This window comes from Bombus bifarius, unplaced genomic scaffold, assembly GCF_011952205.1.
Source record: "Bombus bifarius isolate JDL3187 unplaced genomic scaffold, Bbif_JDL3187 scf7180000008047, whole genome shotgun sequence".
Lineage (NCBI taxonomy): Eukaryota > Metazoa > Arthropoda > Insecta > Hymenoptera > Apidae > Bombus > Bombus bifarius.
Genome location: NW_022884413.1, coordinates 1875904 through 1899949, shown reverse-complemented (window position 1 = coordinate 1899949; position 24046 = coordinate 1875904). Strand labels below are relative to the sequence as shown.

General features: G+C 38.2%; 1 protein-coding gene across 7 annotated transcripts in view; it reads left to right on the top strand.

Moving 5' to 3' along the window:
* Positions 1-24041, top strand: part of LOC117207906 (receptor-type tyrosine-protein phosphatase kappa) — a 107601-nt gene extending 83560 nt beyond the window's left edge. For all 7 annotated transcript variants that reach the window (XM_033448619.1, XM_033448617.1, XM_033448614.1 and 4 more), the window contains 12 exons: positions 5942-6066; positions 9350-9437; positions 12255-12331; positions 13467-13601; positions 15710-15850; positions 20645-20805; positions 20930-21065; positions 21534-21783; positions 22310-22386; positions 22727-22966; positions 23300-23644; positions 23900-24041. In XM_033448619.1, coding sequence (XP_033304510.1) covers positions 5942-6066; positions 9350-9437; positions 12255-12331; positions 13467-13601; positions 15710-15850; positions 20645-20805; positions 20930-21065; positions 21534-21783; positions 22310-22386; positions 22727-22966; positions 23300-23644; positions 23900-23980 — 1856 coding nt within the window. In that variant the 3' untranslated portion in view covers positions 23981-24041. The remainder of the gene's footprint in view (positions 1-5941; positions 6067-9349; positions 9438-12254; positions 12332-13466; positions 13602-15709; positions 15851-20644; positions 20806-20929; positions 21066-21533; positions 21784-22309; positions 22387-22726; positions 22967-23299; positions 23645-23899) is intronic.
* Positions 24042-24046: the final 5 nt, after the last annotated feature.

Below are 24046 nucleotides of genomic sequence, written 5' to 3'. Positions count from 1 at the left end.
CTGGTCCTTTGGGTTTCGATCGCGCTTTTTAACATTTTTAAGTAATTTTTTATTTTTCCCATACTTTTGTTTAAATTTTCCTTTGCTTAAACACGATTAAAGCAACACGTAGCGATAGAAACTCTTGGATAATATTCTGTAAATTCGGAAGAGCGTCCAGGAACTTTTGGAGATTTTTTAGAAACCTAAAAAATCGCATGGGCTTAAACGACCCAACATACAGACGACGTCAGTAAAAACGTTTGCAGACAGAGGGTTAACGACACGTTGCCCTTTGTTCCGACGTTTTGTGATTAATTCAAGGTAATTTAGGGCTTCTTTGGGGCAATTTGCGGTAACTGAAACAGTTTCAGGCCTGCCCCGAAGAAGAGAACTGGTATATTCGCGAAACGTCGGAACAAAGCGCAACGTACCTGCTATTAAAATCACGATCGTATTTCGAAGAACCGCGAACCTGCGAATATACGAAACTTTTGCCAGTTATATCGAAACGATACTGCAAATACGTATGGAAGCGGACGAGTGAAAAAGTCCGGACAACATAGCTTTCTTTCTTCCTTTCTTTCTCTTTTTTCTTTTTCTTTTTTTTTTTCTCTTTCGATTCTTTACTTGGCAAACTTCCCGATAGTGATAATGGATGGCCTGTGTCGGACACGACGTTCAATTCCTCCATTGTAATTACGTTCGCGGGAACTAACCGCGAGTTTTTACGACGTAGAAAGGCAGTCCTAATTTCGCTTGGATTTGCTGATTTCGAAAGCTTTTCATAAACGAGTTTGACGATTGTTTAATGGAAGTTGGCGAAACTTTCGGATGTTTGGATGGTAATGCTGTTACTAGTTTTGCACTAGTTTTGGACAAGTATTTGATACTCTTGAAGGACGAGTCAGTTAATTGCGTCCACGTGGACACCAAGAGGAACGAACTTTGTGTGTTCTTCGCTTAAATGCGAGAATACTGAATTCTCTCAACTGTTTCAAACTCTCTATTCGCGCTTAATCGTGTTTATTCGCTATATTTGCCGTAAACGATATTTTTTATTCAAACATTTCTAAACCATATATCCTAACAATATTTGACACAATATTTTTCGTGTATCGAAAACGATGTTTTATTAACATTGTTGTTTGTTGCATTTCTTCCGTTCGATGATAAATAAATGTACCCAAGGTGTCTCCGTTATCGTTTTGTCTTGCTTTTTTGTAAATAGTAAGCATACGGGGAAACTGAAGGAGGAAAAAGTTTTGACACGCTCTTAAACGAACCGACCTCGCCAACCATAATCTGAAAACAAAGAAACACGAAGTGAGTAGAAAATTCAAATTGACATGGACCGAACGAAGCAAAAGCACAACCGACGATTTCCATCCATTCCGCTTCAAACGAACGATCACGAACACCGAGCAATGAGTCCGTTCATTTTAACGAGCGTCTGAAAGAAGCGACGCGGCCAACGGCAAATGGCTGATTATCGAGGCAGCTAGAGAATCGAGAAAGGCAAAAGGCAATTAGGTAACATCGTCGAGAGAGAAACGCAACGAAGAAGAAAAAGTAATTCGCCGTTGCCGATGGTATCGTTAAATTCCTTCGCTTCTCGCCATTCGTCGACTCGTCTTTTCATCTCGAGAGAACTTTGTTGTTTCCTTGGAAACATCACCGAAAAAAAATCCTCGTGGAGGATCGAAGACGCGTTTCTCGGTGCAAAGCGTATCGGAGAAACGAATACGAAATTTATCATCGCCAAGAAGCAGGCTATCCCCTCGATTTCCTGTTACAATTGCAGTTCGTTCAAGCACTCGTTCGCTTACAAACAGTTTATTCAATTCCACTCACGACACCGACAGTTTCAGCAGAACGTCAACGTCTCGTTCCACGTAACGCGTCCAGAGGGGCGGGCTACGCTTTAAACGGGTTGGAAATTCGAGAGCGAAACGACCGCTCAGGGTTTGGTATTATTTCGGTAGCACCTGTGAATGACACGGTACAAAGAGCAAACGTTCGCGAGCCAGGTCATTTAACCCGCCTCTTCGAAACACCGTGGTGACTTTCAAGCGGTGGTAACCGCTCCAAACCACCCTCGAATCGTATACCTTGACACGTGCTTGATGCAACTTTGACGCGTTAGACATTTGTCGATAGGAGGGTACCGAATGATACGTGGTCGAATTATTTCAGTATTAGTTGGCAAAAAATTTGAAGCATCGTAATTTCTAATTTTATTCATTCACCATGTTAGTACACGTATTCGTTGTAATGTTAATTTCGAGGAGAATTTCAAAATTGTTTGTTAAATTTCTCAATATTGTCGTGTTCGATCGGAAAATCGTCAAAGTGAAATCCCCGAAACAATGTCGAACACCGTGATTTTATTTCCCTCTCGAAGCTAACGACGCAAGCTTACAGTTGGAAGACGTATTTCCTGTACGGTTTGTCGCGTAGCAATTTTCTAACCGCGAGAACCGATGTACGCTGCTTCGTTCTAGACACGAGCAACAAAACGAATGATTTGTGCGAATAATTGGACGCACGGCGATCCCGCGTATCGATCGTTACGACGATGGATAAAAATGTGAATTCGCGACCGTTTGTCCAGGCGAATTCGTCGACGTTACGGCTTCGAATGGGATGTTCCACGGTATAAACGAGCGGTCGTCGGCGGACACGAGTGCCGAGTAAATCGAAAGTCGAGAGAATTAGCGATGCAACGATAGAAGAAGCCTGGCTCGGTTAAATCGTTCCTTTAAATGTTCCTTTAAATGTTCCTTTAAATGTTCCTTTAAATCGGACCGTGTATCGCGCGTTGGCCTCAGGATGGTAAATTTCCAAAATTTATGTTCATCAGCGAAGCGATTTGAGACTCGTTTTGCTTCTCGTCTTCAAAATTGTTAGCTGGTTGAAACAAGACTGAAACGTATGAAGCGAATTTTAACTTCGATCTTTAAATGGAAGGTTTGAAAAAACCTCGAAGAAGCCTGGTAAATGCGAACTTGGCTTACATAATCTTCTACACATTACACGTACCATCGTTCGTCCATTTTCTTCATCCTTCCACACCTAACTCTATTTCTAATGTTTATTTCTCACTCTAACGAAAATACTTATTTCTCGTTCTATGTTATTCGTTCTATTATTATCCTGTTCGCTCTATTTATTCTCTGCTTTATTGCACCCACATTTCTCGTCTCCTGTGCTCATCTTTCTTTTCTTGCGCTCGGAATGCTCCTCAACCAATCTGTACCACTCGTACAACCTCTCTTCCATCTCGTACAACTTTTCCCACGCATAAATTTACTTTTTCCAAGTCTGCACAGTCCTTTAGTAATTGTAAGTGTTTCGTCGTTCTCATATTCCTTTCGGATATCCTACACAATCTGTTGCCCTCCTTCCTCCAATATTTATTTCCTTCTTTCATATTTCCGTACTTTGTTCCGGTCGTAAAGCTCTGGTTTCTCTGTGTACCATTCTCCTTTAAAACAGAGCGGGATGTCCACATCGTATAAATGTTTGTACATCCTGTTGTACCAGAATATCTTATTTTGCATTGTCACTGTCTTTCGTTTTACGTATCTCGTACAAGTTTTATTCTTTTATAGCGATGTAATTTTGCTCGAGATAGAGTCTGGAAAGTAAAGGTTCGTTGATTTATGCCTCTTCGATAGACTCGGGACGTTTCTCGACTCGCACGTGCGGTACAATCACGAGAAGCGAATGTAACGTGAGTTTAATGACGTGGTTAGGATCTGATGTAAGAATCGAAAATTATTCGAGGAATTTAAAGAGATCTTCGTTAAAAAATCGCGATTCATGTATGAAGCTTTTTACATACTTCTTTCTCTGTGTAATTTTCGACTAGCAATGACGACTAAAGAATCAAAATGCTCTATAAAATACCCTGAACAAATCGACTATTTCCTAACAAAACACGCTCACGCCTATCATTTCCTTTTCTTCTTTAGATTTCAAAAAGATGCCAATGAGAAATCTCAATTTTGGACACCAAAGCCAAAGTGCGTTAAAATCGCTTTTTAACAAAAATAATATTTTATTTCTTCAACGTCACCGATGGTAAAAATTCGCTCGTTCCACGCGTTCTTTTTCTCAATTTTGACGCGCACTGTAAAATTCGAAAAACGTGACCTAATGCACCGTAGCTTTGCGATTCGGCATCAGAACTAACATCGTAACTGATGTCATAAAATTAAACATTACATAAAAACTTCTTCCCACCTCGTAAATTATCTGGAAAAAAGAACTCTTCCTACGCGCAGTCCTATCGTTTGTTTCATTCGCCTGTCGTCCGATCTAATATTCCATTTGCAAAACCGCGCGCGGTCTTAACTGCTGCGGTGAAAACCTTCAGCAAGAAACCGTACTACCTCCATTAACGCAACTTCCATGCCGCAGGGTCTTCTTTTTATTTTTAACGCCGAACGAGATAATTAGTCGTTCTATTTGTACCGGGAAGCGTCTCGTATAACTGGACTAAAATCCTGATTGCTTTTTTATTCCCGGCTCTCGACGATAGTGGGGAGGTTGCTCGGGGACAATAGGGGTTGAGATGAAGCAACGAGGAACGAAGCTGTGTCATCGTGGCTTTCTTGCGGCCATTGAACGCTGATAAAGGCTAATGAGACTGCTGTACTTTGTCCCGTGTCACGGCTGTTAAAGTTTGTAACTATTGTTATGTAATTAGGGGAACAAAGGCTCCCTGTTCGACGATTCGATGGAATTTCCACGGTCAACAATACGGAGATACGGTTCTCCGACGATGAAACTAGCCGTGGTTATTTTACGCCGCCGAAAGTAACACGAGGCACGCGTTTGATGGTAATTTGACCATTTTGCGGCACAGCGCTGAGAACTTACGATCGCAATCTGGTCTTTGTAATCCTATCGATGAGATTTCACGGGAAAATACGGTGTTTGTATTTTATTTATTTCGCTATGTACACGTTTGTTTGTCCAGGCAACTCGTGGATGTAAGATTTAGTAAACGATAATTGCGTATATAAATAAACGAAAGGTGGATTTCTGGAGAACTCGAGGGCATAAAATTCGTCGTTCTATTAAATTTTGCTGAGATTGGTTGCGAAACCGATTCAAAAATCGACGATGTTTGCTGTTGTTCCAGTTTCGACTAGTTATGTATTGGAACGTGACAACGTTCCAGGAAGCTCGTGAGATTTTCTACTCCGCGGGGGATGTTTATGCGCAGAGGCGCGGGACAAAGCGACCCAGTTTCGAAACAGTCTTTTAGCGCAATCGGCCACAGCGTCCAAACCGATGATCTCTTGGGATAAAAACGACTTAAAACTAGGTGGCATTCTATTTGGTAGCTAAGTTACTCGGCTCCACGGTCGCATAAAACTTCTTGTTTACTCGGCGAAACAAAGGATCGTACTTTGAACGGTTACAAGCTGAATTACGACATCGTTTTTTATAACTATCGTTGCAAGTGAATCCAGTGGCAGAGATCTCCGATCCGTGTGTCTAACGTCGTACGCGTTTGAATTATGGTATTTCACAGTATTCCACGATTTTACTTTTTACGGGATATTTCGTGGAAAATTTTATGGAATATAACGTACCATAATGAAAGCTTTTTCGTAGTTTGCTCGCGTCAAAGTATTTTTCTTGAACATTAGAAAAGTACGTTTTGATCGAAAACGATACAACGTTGATATTGACTTAATAATAGCGTGTATCGAGGAATATCAATAAAAAGTTATCGTCGCACGGCGTAAGCTTCAAACGAATTTCCTATTTACCTTTAGCGATTCTTAAAAATACACGGTCGCTAATAGACGCACTCGGTTTGTGTATTTAAATCCGTCTCGTTATAGAAAATTGCAGCGTTAAAGAATTTCCCAAGCATAAACTGTCGACTCGCGGGAGCAGAACCAACGTCCACGACATTAATCCTCTTCTTTTTTGTTGGCAGCCACGGAGGAACTCGGTAGCAGCATGAGCACCACCCTGCCGTCCGCACCGACCGAACTCTCGCAATTCCCCAAGCTTTGCGAGCTACGTCGAAAGTTTCCTGTTCTGTACCGCGTCGAGTTTCAGGTGAGGACGATAAATCCCTTTCTGCACCCCCTCCATTTCTTCGTCCCTCTTTGCCTCGCTGCTTCGATATTTTCCAGCCTCGTATCTCGCTCTCAATAATAACTTGAACGCGCAACACTGGAATCGTACTTGTTCCAAATGTATCGTGCGATCGAAAGCAGTTTTTAAGAGGATTTTTCTCCGATTTCTTCTTTTCGTTACGAGAGATTCGAGATACGTGGGTAGCCAACCGACAAAGTTTACGCGTAATGCGATCTACTAAAGAAAATTCAATCGTCGATAAACCCCGGCTAAACGGAACTATCGACGATTTTTAAACCTGACGCTACGGTCTAAAGCGAGATATTGAAATCGCAAAGAGGACCATACACGAACGTGGAACGCGTTTTCTTGGCCGAAATTATGCGAGGCCATCGTTTCCAACGAGCAAACGTATACACGTAGACTATAGACTGTAGACGTTAGAGAGGGTGCAAAGTGCCTTAAGATAGGCAGACAGCCAAGACACGGGCGGCAGACGACATCTAGGAGACAAAGCGGTCTCCCGAGAATAGGTGGTGGAATCGAGTAACTCGGCTCGATATCGGTTTCTCATTAGACTGCCGTTTTGGTGCACGAATTCTGGGCCAGACATCCAAGAACAGTGGATGGCTTTTGCCGGTCGACAGGCTGGCGAACAAGACGAATCAGTTCGTGATAGAATCCTCCGTGAAACTTTCTTCCACTTGGCGATCACGTACAATTTCAACGCGTTATCAAATTTTTCTCGTTTATCGTTTCACCTATCGCGACGCGTTTCAATCTCCGTGCATTTCGTTATAATTAAACGGATATTTATTCGTGTGAATTCGTATTTTAACGAGCGCAAGAAAAAGAGTAGGATCTGGACAGAGATTTGCTTGACCTACTTAGCGTTATAACAAACGCTGTACTTTAGATATTTTATACAGTTTTCCATATTATACATTTCATGAATTTTTTCCATCCTTTCTCGTTCCTCGCTGTATAGTGCAATTTATTATACCTTCTTTTCTTTTTATTATATACAGTTACTAATAGAAGTTTCGTTGATGCTGTACTTAAAGGATAAAGGGCCTGTAAGCCGAAGTTTCTATAATAGGATAGTAAACATCAAAGTACCTTTAGTAGCTTTGCGACCTATGCCGTCTACTAATACAATTTACGATACCATGATATTGGATATAAAGTTGGCGTTCAAAATGGAGTTGCGTTTAATTTGACATTCTGCTTGGCGTCCATACGACGACAGCGAACAAGAAAGAGCTGTGACATAATAACGAAAGCCGCTAACAGATGGTAAAAGAGACGTGTTCCTATTTAAAATTTAAAGTATCGTTACTTGAAAGTAACATTTTTTAATTATTCTTACTCGATCGATCGTTTTTCTAATAAAAATACTATATACGTAACAACATACGGCCTACCATTTCAATCTTTCATTTTAGTCCGAATTTCTGCTTGGGACAAGAAATTTTACAAAGCGAACGATGTTTATCGTCTATCAAATTTCACGATTATCAGATCAATCTTAAGATCTGTTCTTTGTTGATGGAACGAACTAGATTAAATTTTAGTCAGCATCGGAGGAACGATATTTCATTGTGTTCGGTAGAGTTCCCTTGTCAGACTTGGTTCGTAAGAGAATTATCGAGATGACAGTGTCTAAAAACTCATTTGAAGCTCGCAATCTCCTCGATCATCGACGATTTATGGTCTCGTTTAGATTGTACGATGTACAACGATACACTATCGTCGATTGCCTTCCCGCCCGATCGGAACATCGTAATTGGTTCGACGTTTATCAGTGCACTCGCGCTCTTTCACGCTAGTCCATCGAATGCGGTTCGGAAGCTGCACAAGTGACTATTTTATCGTCCGCGATGTATAGTTTGAATCATCGATGCCTTTTTTCCAATTGTCAGCACGAACGATACCTTCGAAATAGAGACTTTTAATTTTACAACGAAATTAATCTACGTATGTAGTTAATAACGTAAATCAGCTTACAAGTCGATCGATCTTTTTGACAGTAAAATGAAATATGTAAAGTGTACATTTATAAAGCTATTTTATAATTAATCGTTAATTTGTTGAAGATCATTTTCTATAGGAATCTTTGAAATTTTTGTTACGAATTGTTTTATACGCTTATTTTTATATCGTGTGCTACTTTAGGGTTTCCTGATTGTTTTAAATATTTTTTACCGTCAGGAGTATTGCCAGAGATTGGCAAGGATCGAAAACAGTAATTCTTTACAGGCAAAGTGTATAGAAATTTCTTAAAGTTATTTAAAACCTTCGATATATTACAAATTTGTAATTGTTTATGTAGTATCGTGGAAAGAAGGGCCTGTGGTGGCACTCGATAACAAATACCACCACTCGACACTAACTAGTGGCGAACGACGACAGCGCAGTGGTTAGCGCCTTAGGTTGCGAACGTTCGGAATTCGGGTGTTCGAATCCCGGCGATCGGAGTCCGATTTTTCTTCCACGATACAAAAAAAGAAGTGACATCTACAGCGCTAAGCAGCTCACGGATACTATTATACATCTATCATAAACTATTGTACGAAGTTTTGGTTTTCCATGACTTTTTAACTTAAGACGTTCGATTTCTTCATCTTTCGCTTTATAATTCGCGATTACACCGGATTATTCCAATCGCGGAAATGGAGCAAAATAACGTTTCGAACAAAACACACACACACACACACACACAATACACACATATCTTATAGAATTCGTAGCGCAACTAGAAATAACTGGAGATTAACGATCGTATATGCTGTGCAGCATACACGTGTATACGTGTGGTGAGTTGCAAACGAAATTTATGAAATTCGGACGCGATGTCACGAGTAATTCCGCTCGGTTCATTAATAATCGAGGAAGTTTAATTTAAACTTTGTATCCACTGCCAGCAGTGTCACTTGCGTGTCATTATCACATTTGTTAGGACAGGCACGTACATCGATGCTTCCAATTAATATATTTTCCGAATAATAGAGCGAACATTGAAAAATTTATGTAATTTCGTTAATTAGCAAATACTCGGACGTTTTACCCGTAACGTTATGAACGTTCTTCGAATTATCTTTTTTTCTAAAATCATCCTATGCGGTGTATTTGAATTACGTTTGAATCGGATAATACGTTAGAGATTGGTAGTTGCTGTGTTACGAGAAATATTAACAAGAATTCGTGCAAACTTCTACGGGTCATGAAGGATGTTTTAAAGATTTGTTTTATCTGTTTACAGACGGCAACGAAGGTGGAGACGCATTCGTGTAGACATGCCACGAAACCAGCCAACAAGGAAAAGAACCAGAACCAAAGGTGTATTCCTTGTAAGTAACGATCGTTCGACGTAGCTATTATTACTCGATATAATAAACTGTTTTTAAAATCAGCTACTGAAATATTCAGGAACAGCACCCTGACACTATAAACAAACGTACGATCTTCCATGATTTTTTCCTGGCAAATAACCAATATTGTAATAATTATAATAAACAATAGGCTGCTAAAATACAGCTTAGGTACAGCTGCCCTGACGTTACAAACAAATATACAATTTTTCATGATTTTTTCTGCTAAAAAAGCAACGAACCTCGACGATCTTCTAAAAGATTTGCTACCGAAATGAAGGAATAATTTTCTATAACAGTGCTGCGAGTTTCTAGTTCGAGAATATTGAATAAGGAATACGAAACTAACGAAATTTACTTCTATATCTAGATAACTTAATATTTCGCTCATTTCTGTACACATAGCTCGAGACACAATTCGCTATTTCAAAGGTGATTCAGTACGTACTTCGCCATTTCATTAGAAAATTAATTAATTTCTACGTTCTTAGGTTACCGTTGCAAAGGCAATTTTACGGTAAATTTACTATTTCGTAAATAACGTAATTCAGTTACACGATCAAGTTATATAATTTTCTATATATACGAAAGGTAATTTAACGTTAAATTCACTCGTACACCGATATTTTACTATCAGATTCGTTTCTCTACAATAATTTAAACGGCAGTTCTTCGCGATAACTAATTATCCATCCTAACACCGAATTTAAAATTCCAAAGAAATCTCTACGTATTCCATCTGCGTACCGTGCGCAATTCTTACTTTAATTAATGTTTAATTTCATTCCAAACAGTTCTCGACACTTAACCCAAAATTTACGTAAAATAGCCAACGTTTAATACCAACGCAAACAACGTCGATTTTTTGCCACACGAGAGGATACTTCGTCTTCGGATACTCGAGGATAATTGTTCACCGTTTCTCGCCCCGCCGCGCTTTTATCCTACGAAGCTTTTGATTTCGCCATCCTCCGTGTACAACACACGAACGTAGCATAATAGTAGGTTTAATTATTCGCCAGCAGGAAAAATTCTGGTCACGGTGGGTCCAATTAGGAAACGCGGTTATATTCGCGCCTCTCGTGCGCGTGCTTCGGAACAAGAACAGCGGGATGAAAGTTGCGAGAGCGACGAGGAAATTTTAGGGGCGAACTAGGCGTTTCGCGTACGCGCTGTCCTATGATACAGGATGTCTGTTTCAACCCTTTAATATGTTGGATACAACTGCTACTCGTTGACTGGTCGTTGATGATCGTATTACTAAATATTTTAACGTAATTAATTAACAAAATAATGTTAATAGATAGAAGATGTTGGCAATTATTTGGAGTAGAGTACGTTTCTTCAATTTCGATGATCTTCGAATATACATATTTGGCAGAGATTTGCGTAATTTTTTCCTAGATAGTGGCTAGAAAAAATATTTACATATATCCTTATTTTTCGTAACTAATATCATTTCAATTTTAATTCTAATTTTTATTTTCGTAACTAATATTGAATTTCTATATTCGTACGAAAGTACCATTTTTTAGAAGTAAAGGAGGAGTAGATATACAATTAATATATTTGTATCTCATCAATTAGCAATATTATAAATATTATAATAAATACGATGGTATACAAATAAAAGAAATTTGTGGTCAGTGTATATATTTTTCTTACACATGAGTTCTAGTTTTCGAGATCTGTATTCGTACGAAGGTACCATTTTTTAAAAGTAAAGGAGCAGTAGATATACAGTTAATATGTTTGAATCTCATTAATTAGCAATATAAATATTATAATACAAATAAAAAAAAATTTGTGGTCAGTGTATATATTTTTCTTACACATGAGTTCTAGTTTTCGAGATCTGTATTCGTACGAAGGTACCATTTTTTAAAAGTAAAGGAGCAGTAGATATACAGTTAATATGTTTGAATCTCATTAATTAGCAATATAAATATTATAATACAAATAAAAAAAAATTTGTGGTCAGTGTATATATTTTTCTTACACATGAGTTCTAGTTTTCGAGATCTGTATTCGTACGAAGGTACCATTTTTTAAAAGTAAAGGAGCAGTAGATATACAGTTAATATGTTTGAATCTCATTAATTAGCAATATAAATATTATAATACAAATAAAAAAAAATTTGTGGTCAGTGTATATATTTTTCTTATACATGAGTTTTAGTTTTCGAGATATACAGCGCAATTTCCATATTATATATTCAAGCTATACATTTTTGAAGGATTTAAATTGAATCCTTTCAGATTGCTTTACCCATAATATTTACCAAATCATGCAACGAGTATCTTTTTTTTTTTTTTAATTGTTTTATATTGTTTTACCTGCTACATATTAGAACGAGTATGGTAAATTTTCAATAAATGCATAAAAATTTGCATTCCATTAAAGAGTTATTCGAACAAATCCATCTGAAATAGACGCCTTGTACACACATACACAAGAGATGAACTAACATTTCCTCCAAATTGATATGGTTTCTCGTTTCCCTGGGTGAAAACGTTCGCTGGAAAAGTAATTTGACCAACTTTTTCGGGAATCTGTTGCATCAACCGAAAACCGACTGGCTTTCGTTTCATCTGTTGTTTAAACAAAACGGTTTTGTTACCTCACCCTTTTTTAAGTTTTTTCTTCTTGGTTGATTACTAGAGAGAATTTGTACATTGCGAATTTGAAGTTTCAACGAACAGAAGCTATTTTTCTTTGTTCAAAAAAATTGTGTTACATGTTTTACGTATCTCTATAACGTTGTTAACGTTCGTTAATTTGATTTTCGAGCACAGATGACTACAACAGGGTGGTTTTGGATCCTGTGGAAGGCGAGCCTGACTCCGATTACATCAATGCCTCTTACGTAGATGTAAGTAGAATATGTCTGCACCGTTATTAGTAGACTTCCTTATCCTGGTTTCAAGCACTTTCCAAAAAGAAAAAGATCCAACCGATATTCTTATCTTTAAACTAGATTCTAGTTAAATTTTCTCCTAACTAAACTGAAACTTTAATTAAAGTTACAGAAAATTGTATAAAAATACCATCACTGATAATCGCGGGATAACACTGAGATGATATTGTAATTTATTATAGCCTTTCATTTCATCTAGAAGTTAGAGATTAAACCTTCCTTTAAACCTTAATTATTTGATCCTTAATTTTCGTCTTAATTTGTTTCTTGGTATCGCATCGACACGATGGTGTTACGAAACGATAAATAGTTAAGTTTACAAATATTTTATCACAAAGAGAAAGAGAATGTTCCTGTACGTTTTGAAGTAACAAAAGGATGTATAAATTATTATATACAGTGACATGATACAAATTGACGATACTGTATCTTAGAACCGTTCTAATTTACATTATTGTAATACAGCGTAGCATGTAGGATTAAGAAGTCGTAATGAATTGGCCATCATTCAAGCAGATGACGCGTCACTTTTTAAACCTATCGAAGGACGAGGAAATGATCGTTTTTAATGTTCTCGCGTCGTGACTCGCAATATTAAAGATCAAGATCAAGGTTATTCGTGTTCCTTAGCTTCCAAGCACGAAATCATCTAATTTGAATAATCCATAATCGCAATTCCCGAAATAGATTAGCTACTTGGAAACGATTGCATCGTGACGTTTCCGCGACAGAAACGTTTTCTTAAAATAGTTTGTGTTAATTACGATAATACTTACGCTTTTCTTATCAGCCATACTTTAGACGGGATACCTGGCAGTAAAAGTAATCAAACGTCGGGATAAATCTTTCTTTCTTTTTTAATCATATTTTTTACTCCTTTTCGGCATAGAATTTCCCTTTTCGTATACAAAATTCGTAATTTTCTTTAACGTAAAAACTACGATCCAACAAGCGTACAGTGACCGAACAAAATTTTATTTCCATCGAATTCGATTAAATTACGAAAATCTTTCTATATTTTATATCGAATAATCTGTCGTTATCCAAATGAAATTGTATTTCATCTGTACGATTAATATTTATGTTTTAGAGCATATTGAAACCGAACGCTTACATCGTGACACAGGGACCTATGGAGAACAGTGTGACGGAATTCTGGCGGATGGTTTGGCAGGAGAAAGCCTGCTGTATCGTCATGCTAACGAAAACCTTCGATTTCATTAGGGTAAGAATTTTAATTGATCGTCCTGTTATTTAATCGCCGGGGCTAGTTCAAGTTAGAGGGTAGCAATTCGCGTAGATTAACACGACTGACCGAACGACTGATATCTATTTGGGACATCGTAGCCGTGATAAAGGTGGTAGAAATTGGGAAACGTAAATTGCTTCGCGTAACCGTTTTAACGTTTTCGTTTTATCGACAGAGCTTTACGTTGTTTTTTTTTCTTTTTATCTATTACCAGATCTCTGTTGTACGTACGATAATTTATCACCAACTAATAATATCAACGAATTAACAGATTATAAGAATGGCGTTCGTATATTACGAAACACGCCAACATAATTCCAACGCGTGTATTTCTATTCGAATTTTATTCGAGATTTCTATTCGAAATACCACGGTTTCACGCTGTACGGTTCTCGCACAAGGTAACAAAATTGCGTGACAACCTTTTGACACACTACGTTCGATAAACGAAGAGATCCGCGTCATTGCGAAACCTGATGTCGAGGCTGGCTTTAGACTCTGGCCAGAGTCTAAAGAAGCCGTGCTTTTGCACGTGAAAATCAAGGATGAGCGAAGTAAACGAGTTTGGAAGTTGTTAGCAGCCACTTCGCTTAGCCTCGCCTCTTTGCTTCCATAATGATTATCCAGAGCGTCGAAGAAGCGACGGTTTTCATCGGTTTCGCGAGGGTACGTTTTTACCTTGACGTACGAAAAATAAGATTGGCTGAATCATAAAGCTTTTCGCGAGTTTACGTGGGTCGATTTATTTTACTTCGATGCATACAACAACGTAGGGTTCTGCTTTTTAACGAATTGCTACCTTTTTTTTTTTATAATTTAGGCGTTAGAATTATAAAATTCCGATTCCGCTAAGAATATACCTTTCTCACGCTATCTTAAAAACTTTCGTTAAAAGTTAATTTGTCGCTAAATATAAATACAATATTCGCGTGTTTTTGATTGTTAAATTAGGTTCTCTGAAATAATGACTCTTTAAATTCTTATCAAAGGTGATCCTTATCGATCGTTCGTTAATTTCAGAGGGTAAATAATTATAACGTAACTTTCCTCCATTCGTTGGTGCATCACTTTGATTTGAATTGGGTGTTTCCTGCGTTAAATTATCGTTACGAATCTATGGTTCAACGATGCCAGTTGAGAGTTACATTACACGTAATTTCTAACAAAGATATTTATTTAAAGGAGCGATGTAATTTACGACGTACTATCGAAGTAAAATAATCAGTCTATAAAATAGATCTGTGTAAACTGAACAAGAATTGATGACTCACGGTAGAAGATGTACAGCAGTGCGGAAATTTCGACTTTGTGCAAATTTATCGCTTCCCCTTCCCCTGCTTTTTTCAATGCACATGCACACAAGTTGGAAAATAAATTCATTACATTATTTGTTTCTCATACATTTTTTGATACGACACTAAGCGTTTCGACACTAAATTTCTCGCCTCCTCCAACTTCCATTTCTCCGATTATTTACTGAATTTTCTATGAAATATCTGAATATTTTCTTTTCGATCGATATCCAGATATATCTGGATTCTTCGTTTTTACGAATTCCTATTTCGCCAAATATTAATTAATTGTTACGTGTTTGAATATTTTCTTCTCGAACTACACGCGACATAATTTCATTTTCGATTTTCCCTTATTTTTTATTTCTACCAATTCTTCTTATTCTCGTCAGTTTCTACCTTTCTTACTTAATGCTAACTGATCTTTTTTATCAAACATCCAAACGACTCTTCATTTTCGAGTGACATTCGATTCGAGCCTTCGACTTTCGCCAATGTCTATTTTTCCATCGGAGAAATAAATTTCCTATTAAATATTTCAATATTTCCGTTTTTAGGTCGTACTCGAGGCAAACTCAGTTTCACGAATCTCCATCATCTTTCCGTATACCCAATACAAATCTTGCCTCTCGCGATCTTCAAATATACCGCACCTCGTCCTCGCAAATTCTCAAACATTCGTCCTGGATGACACACGTACATTTTATCAAACTGTCCTATATGTACGAGCTATTTTCCGCTGAAACTACACATCCGTCGAATGATAACGAACATCGTACGAATCGATTTCAGGTGATGTGCGTCCAGTATTGGCCAGCGAGCAAAGACAAGGACGAAGAATATGGCGGTATCGGTGTTTCCGTGCTGAAGGAGGAAGAGCTGGCCAATTTTCACATACGGACGATAAGACTTTACAAGAAGAATAACAATGACGTGAGTGTTCTTCTCCTTACACAGGGTGAGCTATAAATCGTGTTATAAATAGAGCGACGAAGATTGTACGGCGAAAAATAACAGAAAAATCAAGAATAACAAAATTACGTGGGAAGATTTTTCGTTTTTCAGAGAAATCTACTTGTCTGACACGCTGTATCGTATCAGTTTTATACTTTTGCGAATATAATCGAGCAGACTTCGCCTACCAAACGTTATAATAAGTTAGGTTGTATATTTGTATATTCTTAAATTACTATTGTTTTGAAACGCATCTTTCTGAAATACGAAGTCCCTGAAGAAATTTTATTATTCTTGATTCCTGTCTTATTTTAACGCATAGAATTTCTTTCTCGATCCACTTGCATCGCGATTTATGGTCCATGGTGTGTACATTCTTGTCAAAGATTTATCGTTAGATACGTAAATCTTTATTTGTGTACCCTTTGGCTTACAATAGAGTTTCTTGCCACCGATTTATCTCCGAAACCGTTTGATCTTCGACCTTTGACCTTCCTTTTTCCTTATCTCTATCATCCACCTTTTAGAATGTCCCTGATTTTCTCTCCTATCTGAAACGCGCTGTCTCGTCTGCTCTTTCTCGCAACATTTCGTTACCGCATCCTTTCAGCACGTATTTCCACGTTTCCTTTTCCCATCTACATATCCCGCGTTTCTCGGATCTATATGCTACGCGTGAAACATCGGCGCCAACAACATAATGTATTTTATACGTGAGTTTAATATTCGCAGCTCCTCAGTCGTAAATTGAACATGTTTTACGAATTTAAGTGGTAGACTGCGTTGAATGACGAAGAACGTTTTCCGCTTCCTTTTCTAAATAGCGCTTTAAAACTTTTCCCTTTTTTTTTTTATTTAGATTCGCGATAAATTACGAATTACTATTTCCTTAATCGTATTACTCTGGTCGAGTGTATGTAATCGAAAGTAAAAATTATGCTTCGATGGATACCATTAAAATAAAATTTATCAAACAGGTAAACTAATGTATAGCGTATAGACAGAGTAACGGCGAGACTCAGGGAAATAAATAACGCGCATAAACGTCTCGAGACTGAATTTTTCTTCGAGAATCCTGCGACCCAATTCCACGTGTTTGCATTTTTAATACGCTTCTCTATTCACTTTTGAGAAAATCTGAATATTTTTCTGACGATTATCCCATAGTAATTCGAATCTCTGATACCTCGTATCTTTGCATTCCTTCGTGACCCTTCGTGACTAATATTCCGAATATTTTCAAACTTTATTCTTTCTATCGTTGTTACCTTTACTCGTATTATTTTCGTTATTTTACCCTTAATAAACTGCGAATATTTGTACATTTGTTTACGCAAAAATATATGCGATACACGCAATGTGCAAAATATACAGCGTGGTTGGTAACTGGTGGTACAAGCGGAAAGGGGGTGATTCTACGCGAAAAAAGGAGTCGAAAATGTAGAATAACAATTTTTCGTTCGAAGCTTTGTTTTCGAGAAAATCGACTTTGAATTTTCGCTCGGTACGCGTCCACTTTATCGCGTCTCGTTATAACGGATCTCACTTTAGATCGTTGTCTCGATGGATATTATCGCGGTTTAAGTTTGTTTTTGCCGTAACGGAAAATTAGGAATACATAATGAAATAATACGAAGTAATCGTAAAGTTTATTATTACAAAAATTGCTGAAAATGTTGCAGTGAGATCCGTTATAACGAGACGCGATAAAGTGCGCGCGTACCGAGCGCAAATTCAAAGTCGATTTTCTCGAAAACAAAGCCTCGAACGAAAAATTGTTATTCTATATTTTCGACTTCTTTTTTCGCGTAGAATCACCCCCTTTCCGCTTGTACCACCAGTTACCAACCACCCTGTATAAATTATCGAAAAGAAGGTACTCGCGATATTTAGAAACTTCGAAATCTTCGTTCTACGATTGTCTCCTCGTTTCTCCGTGAAATTTTTTGCTTAAAAAATATCTCTACCTCGTAAAGATATAAATTTACATAAAAAGCCAGAGCGTAATAATCGATATTATTCTATAGTTGTTGCTATTCCTTTGTCTTATCTATCTCATCGTCGTTATCGTCTCTTCTCCCTTAAATTCGCGACTCTTCGAAGAAATTCCTTGCCATCGATCGCAAACTCCGGCATTCTTTTCCCAGTCTTCCCTCCGCGAATCACCATAAATTACGTGACACGAATTGCACTCTGTATAATGTAAAAGGACCGCAGAGTCGAATGATCTCCCAATACGGTAATGAAGTCTCGGCTGGCACAAGATCGTGCAAACTCGGAACTCGTGGCTGTAGCGAAAGGTAAAGTAACGCAAGGTTTGGTCTCAGCTTGAGTCTGTGAATTTCGCTGCCGGGTGAGAAAGTTGGTAAAAAGTTAGCGGAATTAACCGGGGAGAAACCGGTAGCCATTTCTGAAAGTGGGTGAATACAAAACGATACTAAGCGAGAAGAGAATGATGAATTTACTCGAACGACTGTTACGCAAGGCTTAATTTTATTAACTCGACGGAAATGGGGTGAAAACAAGGAGATCTCTCCAATTTTCACCGACGTCTGCCCTGTTTTAACTATGACGAGTCGTTTCGTTGTACGATGCTTGCTTTGTATAATTTCTCTGCCGTGCCATTCATCCTGGCCGTTCGAACGTGCTGCTTGAAACGACGAACGAATATTTCCATTCTTCTTCAGTTCTGTTTCGTTCAGATGTTCTCGATGAAAAGTTATCGTCGGTTTGGAACGTTTTTCGGATAAAAGTAAACCGTACGGTCGTAGAAAAATATTTTTTTTTTTATTTATTAATATTTCCAATCGATTCTCGCATTGAGAATTTTCAGTAATTTTTTCTGGCCTGGCGCAGTGACATGGCTAATTATTTATGATAAGTTAATGCTCATTATAGATAAGTATAATTTATAAGTAAGTATTATAAATAAGTAAATATTATTTAATTTAGATAACTAATCGAATCTAGCGTTTAGGTCTACCGGGTAGTGTCTCTTCAGCCTGCGGATCTGGTTCGACGTATCGAGTAGTCCGGTAATTAGGGGGTTTCGATGTTTGTCGACTCTTTTGCTATATCTGTCGCTATAGTTTGCTATTTCCTCTTTGACTGTTGGTATCTCGAGGTCGCGATGTATTAGTTCGTTGGTGACATACCAGGGTGCATTTATAATGGATCTTAGCGTTTTCGATTGGAAGCGTTGAAGCATTTCAACGTTGGAGTTACTTGCTGTTCCTCATAGTTGGATTCCGTAGGTCTACGCAGGTTTTATTACGGTCTTATAGAGGGTAATTTTATTCTGAGTAATTTTATTCTGTGTGCTTAGTTTGGAACATCGGCCAGGTAGAAAAATATAAACACGAAATCATCATCGCGTATGGCATCTACCACAGTCGTAGAACAAGAAGAGAGTTACTCTTTGTTTAAACCCTGGGAAATTGATTTTCTATCTAGTTGGAAAGGTTCGAGGAAGAAGTTTCATAAAGTAATCGTATTCGATACGGTGGAATATAGTGGATCGAAGCATAGAATTGCTCGCTCATCGAGAAAAGAAAGCCTCGTTTTGATGCGTTACTATAGACGTTCGCTATAAATCGCGATAAAAGCGAGGCAATAATCGGTCTCGAGATTTACTGGCGGCGGAAAATTTAATACGCCGCCGCTCCGTTGCAATCTCATTCCGTGAATAGCGAAGGGTACATAATGCTCGACAAGCAAGGAACATCCTAAACGGGACAAGATTGTCGTCGAGTAGCATTGTTGCGTCATTGTGCGTGATAATTCCTCAGGGAGCATAATTCAGCACTCGGTTGCTGCGTCGTGTGAATGCGCTACAGGAACTCGGTAGTTTAGCCTGGTTTCGTGAACTTTGTGTTCTGCAATATGAAACGCGCTATAGTTGATATAATATCGAATCTTCGTGAAGAGAGAGAGAGAGAGAGAGAGAGAGAGAGAGAGAGAGAGAGGGAGAGAATATTGGATAATGGACGATACAGAGGTGACGAAGTTAAGATAGAACTAATTTTTACAGAGTGGTTCAAAGTAAAAATTATAAAACATTTTATGTATTTTGGAGATTAGTAACGAACTTAGGGTATTAGGTATAAAGTAGCGAAATACGAAATATTTCATTTTGAACGATAATATTTTATTTGAATTTTTGTTTCTGTTTCGAAAGAACTGTAAGCCGAACAGTTAGTTTGTGTCACACATTGGAAATTAGAAAAGCTGTTGGAAATCTTTAACGCGAATTCAAAGGCTTCACTATGACGAAACATGATTTATTCGTCAACTTGACTGACGTGCATGTAACTTATAGCGGAGAGCCGTTTAAAATTCGTGCTGCGAGAGTTGAACTGCCGACGACACGTACGCATTATCTCGCTCAAAATGTCTCGAATTTATAACGATAGCGAAATATTTTAATGGCGCGTTAAAGCGCGCAAAATTTCTCTAACGTTGCTGCTTCGTGAATAATATTCACGACGAAACTGTCGATATTTCGCGTGAAATAAACGCGAGAACGTAATAGCGAAATCGCCGATAGGTTGAAATAATTCTCTGCAGACTTTCAAACGCGATAAACATCAAATTTTATCAAAATTCCTTTACCAAAGATAAAAATGTAAACCACTTCGAGTCCCGTCAAATTCGCTTCCCATCATTTAGAAGCTCGATAAAGTTTCCAAAAGATCGAGCTAAATAGAAAATAGAAAATGGAAAGATACAAAAAGGGGATAAAGGTAAAGACAAAATTATTATTCGACGTTTCAGGAAGTCACGGAAGAACGAACGTTATTGCAATTCCACTACACAGAATGGCACTCGCATACGTGTCCATTCGGAAACGCGGTTTTAGAGTTCCGTCGACGCGTGAGAGCGGTAGTCGGCTCCACCATAAAGAACGAGTCTGGACCTATGGTGGTCCATTGCAAGTAAGTATTTCCATCGATATGAATTTCGATGGTTTCGTGTAATTTCCAATTTGATAGCTTACGATGCTTTCCAATCTGATAAATCGTTGAACGAAAGAAACGTTATGTTTTTGAAAAAATGAAGCGATGGTGGTGGAAGATCAGGCGTGTACCTGGCGATAGATGCGAATATGGAATTGGCCGAGGAAGAAGATGCCTTCGACGTCTTTGGCTATTTGAAAAAGTTGCGGCAAAGCAGAAGAGGACTTATCGAGAACTTGGTAAATTCATAATATCGATCGTCTTCTTATTTATGGTTTCGTTCGAGCGACGAGACACAAGATGCTGGTTTAAGGAGATTGAGCTTCGCCTTTTGACGAGTTCTGTTGATTCCACTGTTTATCGCAATATATAGATTATTGGAATCTCTAGAAAAAGTTTCTCATGTTTACTTCAATAATTATTATTTTGTTATTAGTTCTATTTTTCATTATCGTTATATTAGATGTTTTACAATGAATTTTCCATTCAACGGTGATTTCCTTTTATATCCTATGCTCTATTATAAATATTCAAATTATCTTCAACAACAGTATGAATATTTCATAAGAATTGTAGTCTGCCAATTACGAATTATGAATATTTCGTATTATTTATAAAAAAAAATAAAAGAGATGGAAAATAGCTAATAACATGTAAACATGGATGTTGCCCAACATTTTACAATAATCAGATTTATTATTATGCAGGAACAATATAGATTCGTGTACGACACGCTGGAGGAGTTTGTGGTGTGTGGCATCTCGTGGTTTCCGGTCTCAGAGTTGTCGCAACGTCTTAAGCAGAAGAGCGTAAAAAATCCAATAACTAAAATGAATGAATATCAGCGGGAATATCAGCAAATTTGTAAGCAGACGCCGCGCTTTACGATCGGAGATTGCGCTGGAGGCCACAGGGCTGATAACAGGGAAAAGAACAGAGACGTGTTGGTTGTGCCGCGTAAGTTTCCACCGATAAAACATCGTATAAATGTTTTTCCGATGAACGAAAAAAGAAAGGAAACGCTTTTACTACACTGTAAAAAATGCATGTCGCGCATATGCGGATACTGCGTTAGAGACTCTATATTTCATTTCCCTATCAATTTTTATATCTTTTTCAGAAACTATACGGGGGATATTTGTAAACAGATATGAATTTGTTACTCGTATTATACATAGATTCCAGACGTGAACTTTCTTGTGTACCTTATACTTGCATTTTTCAAAAAAAAAAAAAAAAGGAGCATACGCTTGTTTTTCTTTTTGGAAATGAAATAATTGGCGATTTTGGAAGAGTTATATTCTACACGTTGGAATCTTTATCGTGTTATATTTCTTTATGTCAGAAAAATATAAAATTATTTCGAAATATAATGCGTAAACGTCCCTTCTACGTGTGTGTGTATATGTGTATAAATAATGGGTGTAATATTTAACGCGAGCCGATCGTATCTTTATTCATGAACTAATATTTCTCACTTTAGCTGACAACTTCCGACCATACCTCACCAGCTTCCAGGGTAACAGTTACACTGACTATATAAATGCTGTCTTCGTGGACGTAAGTGTACAATCTATATATCTAAATGTCCATATTTCAATCTTCTCTAATAGCTAATTCTTCTATTGTAATAAAACTTTGTGTATTGTTTTCCTACAATTAGAGATTAACGGAGGTTTATTCAAATTCCCATATAAAAGGTTGTTCGTTATCCTCTCTGATAAAAATTACATTTCATGCAACGCGCACCAAATTTAAACTCCACGTAGAACCAAATTGCTATATAGGGAAAGATCTCTTCTTTCGTCAATCTTCATCCCACGTCCGCTCTATTATATAAACTACTGTTCATTTCCTGCGAACATCGTCGTTTTTTCTCTTAAATGATCGTTCTCGACAGGGTTACACGAAGCCCAGGGAATACATCGTTACGGAATGGCCTCTTCGACACACGTGCGGTGAGTTTTGGTCCCTGGTTTACGATTACGAGTGTTCAGCCGTGGTGGTACTCTGCGTACCTCCCCCAGGCTCCACCAACTTCCCCAGTTTCTGGCCCGAGGGAAAACACTCGAAGAAATACGGACCCGTTTTTACGATTGATCACATCAGCCACAACCACTACACGAACATCAAGACCTGGGTGAGAAACAGCTTGCTGCTCCTTCTTTTACACGCTTTGAATTCTCTCTACGGAGTTTAAGAAGACATCTAAAAACATTTTCTTGGGCGATCTAGTTTTCTAACTAGTACGGGTTGCCGGATCGAGGTTCGAATCCGAATCTTTCGCTTACTAGGCTGGTGCTTTCCCAAATTAAGTTGTCCACGCCATCGAAGAAAATATCTTCTCTCAAACTCTTGAAGTCTCGAGTGGCTACCGCCTGGAATATAATATATAATTTTTATTCAATCTCTCACCGACGTTTGAATACGATTTGGACGATAGATTCTAGAAAATAATCATATGGTTCTATAGATTTTTAGGATAAACAAGAAAATCGTGTCACTGACCGAGCTGATGGCAGGCGTGAAAGCACCACCGAAGACGGTTCAGTTGTTCCAACTGACGTGTTGGCCTATGGGTCACAAAGTTCCAACGTCGACAAACAGTCTGGTCGAGTTGATGAATATGGTGGAGAGGTGGAGGCAACGAACCGACTATGGACCGGTCGCTGTGGTCTCCCCAGATGGCAGAAGTCGTTGCGGTGTATATTGCGCCGCAAACGCGTGTATAGAACAAGTGATTCAACATGGGGAAGTGGACATTTTCCAAGCAGTTAAAACTGTACGCAGACATAGACCTCAGCTTGTCGAGAACATGGTGAGTGGTTATAAGCGAAGCAAGTTACTCGGCACATTCGCTTCTTCGACTTTTAACTGTCGCGAGTTCCAAATTTAAAAAAGAGATTAACTAAAAATCAATTTAAATCGAACGACAAGTATCTGTGTACGATACAAAATTGTCGATATTTTCTACCTGTTAAACTTGTCTTAAGATTCCGTTTAAAAAGGAGGATTATTTTTCATGTTACGAGCAATTTAATTATCATTTAAATCGTGCTCGAAACTGTTGCAGACCGAGTACAAATATTGTTACGACCTGGTGCTACATTACGTGCTCCACTACCTGAACAAAGACATGAACGAGAAAAAGTGAGAAAGCGAGTTGAGGGACGAGCTGTGGTTCATTGAGTTCGGTCGCGGGGCGGCGCTGCCGTTGACT